The 1,552-nt window shown below is 41.7% G+C and overlaps 1 protein-coding gene across 1 annotated transcript; it reads left to right on the top strand.

The window, feature by feature from the left end:
• The first annotated feature begins 481 nt into the window (after window positions 1-481).
• On the top strand, window positions 482-1,111 carry LOC131651127 (uncharacterized). The gene has a single exon (XM_058920794.1). The coding sequence runs from the start codon at window positions 482-484 to the stop codon at window positions 1,109-1,111; it is 630 nt and encodes a 209-aa protein (XP_058776777.1).
• The last annotated feature ends 441 nt before the right edge of the window (window positions 1,112-1,552 follow it).

Genomic DNA, 1,552 nt, shown 5'->3' with positions numbered 1-1,552 from the left:
AATAAGCTTAAATATAAAAAAGAAATTGTAATAATAGTTTAAGAAAGTAAGATATCAATCGGTTATGCAATCTATAAAGTTTTCTAGTATTTTAACTATCGTTCAACATACATTTTCGTTTCCAACAAACAATCCAATATCTATTGAATCTATTAACGATCAGTCTTTGGGAAAGGGTTTTTACGAATTCACTTTTTCAAACACGGAAGATATGCAAAGGGTTCGAACTACTGGCTCCATTAGTCTAAACCCAGGTTCTCTGAAATTGTTTGCTTAGACGAGAGATTTTAATCCGGCAATACAAAATAACACATCTGCTCAGGTGTGGGTTCGTTTCTATGGGCTCGCACAGGAGTATTGGAGACCAAGGATCCTCTTTGCTATAGCAAGCTGCGTCGGGACACCGATTTGCATTGACTCTGCCTCAGTAAAAGCTAGGGTGGACCGAACTTTTAGGCAATTTGTTAGAGTTCTAGTTGACATGGACTTGAGCTTGCCTTTGAATCAAAATGTCTTGGTGGAGAGGGAAGGGTTTGCCTTTTTCTCTGACATAGAGTATGAGAAATTACCAGCATTCTGCAATCATTGTAGGAAAGCTGGTCACTTGGTTCAGGATTGCAAAGTTCTGAGACCACAAAACAGAAACAGTGTGGCAATTCCAAAACCAAAACCTGATTTCGTTCCAAAATCAGCTCCTATACCACCTGAGGTGGTTACTTCGCCGGTAGTCGAGGAAGGGGCGGATCAAAGTAGTCAAGCAGGTGTGCAGGATTCCGAACATACCTTATGGGATGAAAGTGCAAGAAACATTATTGATCCTGGGGTGATTGGCAATGAGATGGTTGTGACTCCTAATCCCCAAAATTTTGCTTCTCAACCTTCTGTTGAACCCGGTTCACCTCTGTCAGCTTATGTCGATAATACACAGGACTTGGTGGATCGCAATGAAGGATTTCTTCTTAATTCTTGGGGGAATCTTGCAGAGGTCCAGGAAGTCACGGTTGGGGCTTTCACTTGTGCGGTCGATAATCTGAAACATAAACGTTCGGCTAGGCTGAAGAAAAAGCTTTCCATCAGGTCTCAAGCAGGACCTTTGAAGAGGTCCTTATGAAGTGCATCTTTTGGAACATCAGAGGCGTGGCTAATGCCTCATCGAGATTAGCCTTGAAACAATTGGTGAAATTCCATAACCCTGATTTTCTTTTCATTGCGGAGCCTAAAGTGGCTTTTTCAAAGTTACCTCATCTTTGGTTCACTAAACTTGGGCTTAAGTTGTTTTCATGTAATTCTTTGGACCAACCTTCCTTGTGGTGTCTCTGCAAGGGGATCTAAATCCGAGCATTCTTCTGTCCTCTGAGCAATTTGTGGCTTTTACGATTTCTGTAGACAACTGTTTGATGGCTATTGTTGCTGTGTACGCGTCCACGAATCTATACAAGCAAAAAGATCTTTGGAAAGAGCTGGATGGTATTATGAATTCTTTTCCTCTGCCCTGGGCTCTGTACGGTGATTTCAACGCTATTATCGGTGCCTGTAATACGGTGAACTGACT

The sequence above is a fragment of the Vicia villosa genome, linkage group LG2 (assembly GCF_029867415.1).
Source record: "Vicia villosa cultivar HV-30 ecotype Madison, WI linkage group LG2, Vvil1.0, whole genome shotgun sequence".
In the NCBI taxonomy this organism is placed as follows: domain Eukaryota; kingdom Viridiplantae; phylum Streptophyta; class Magnoliopsida; order Fabales; family Fabaceae; genus Vicia; species Vicia villosa.
The sequence above is the reverse complement of the archived record's forward strand: the minus strand, read 5'-3'. Positions and strand labels throughout refer to the sequence as shown.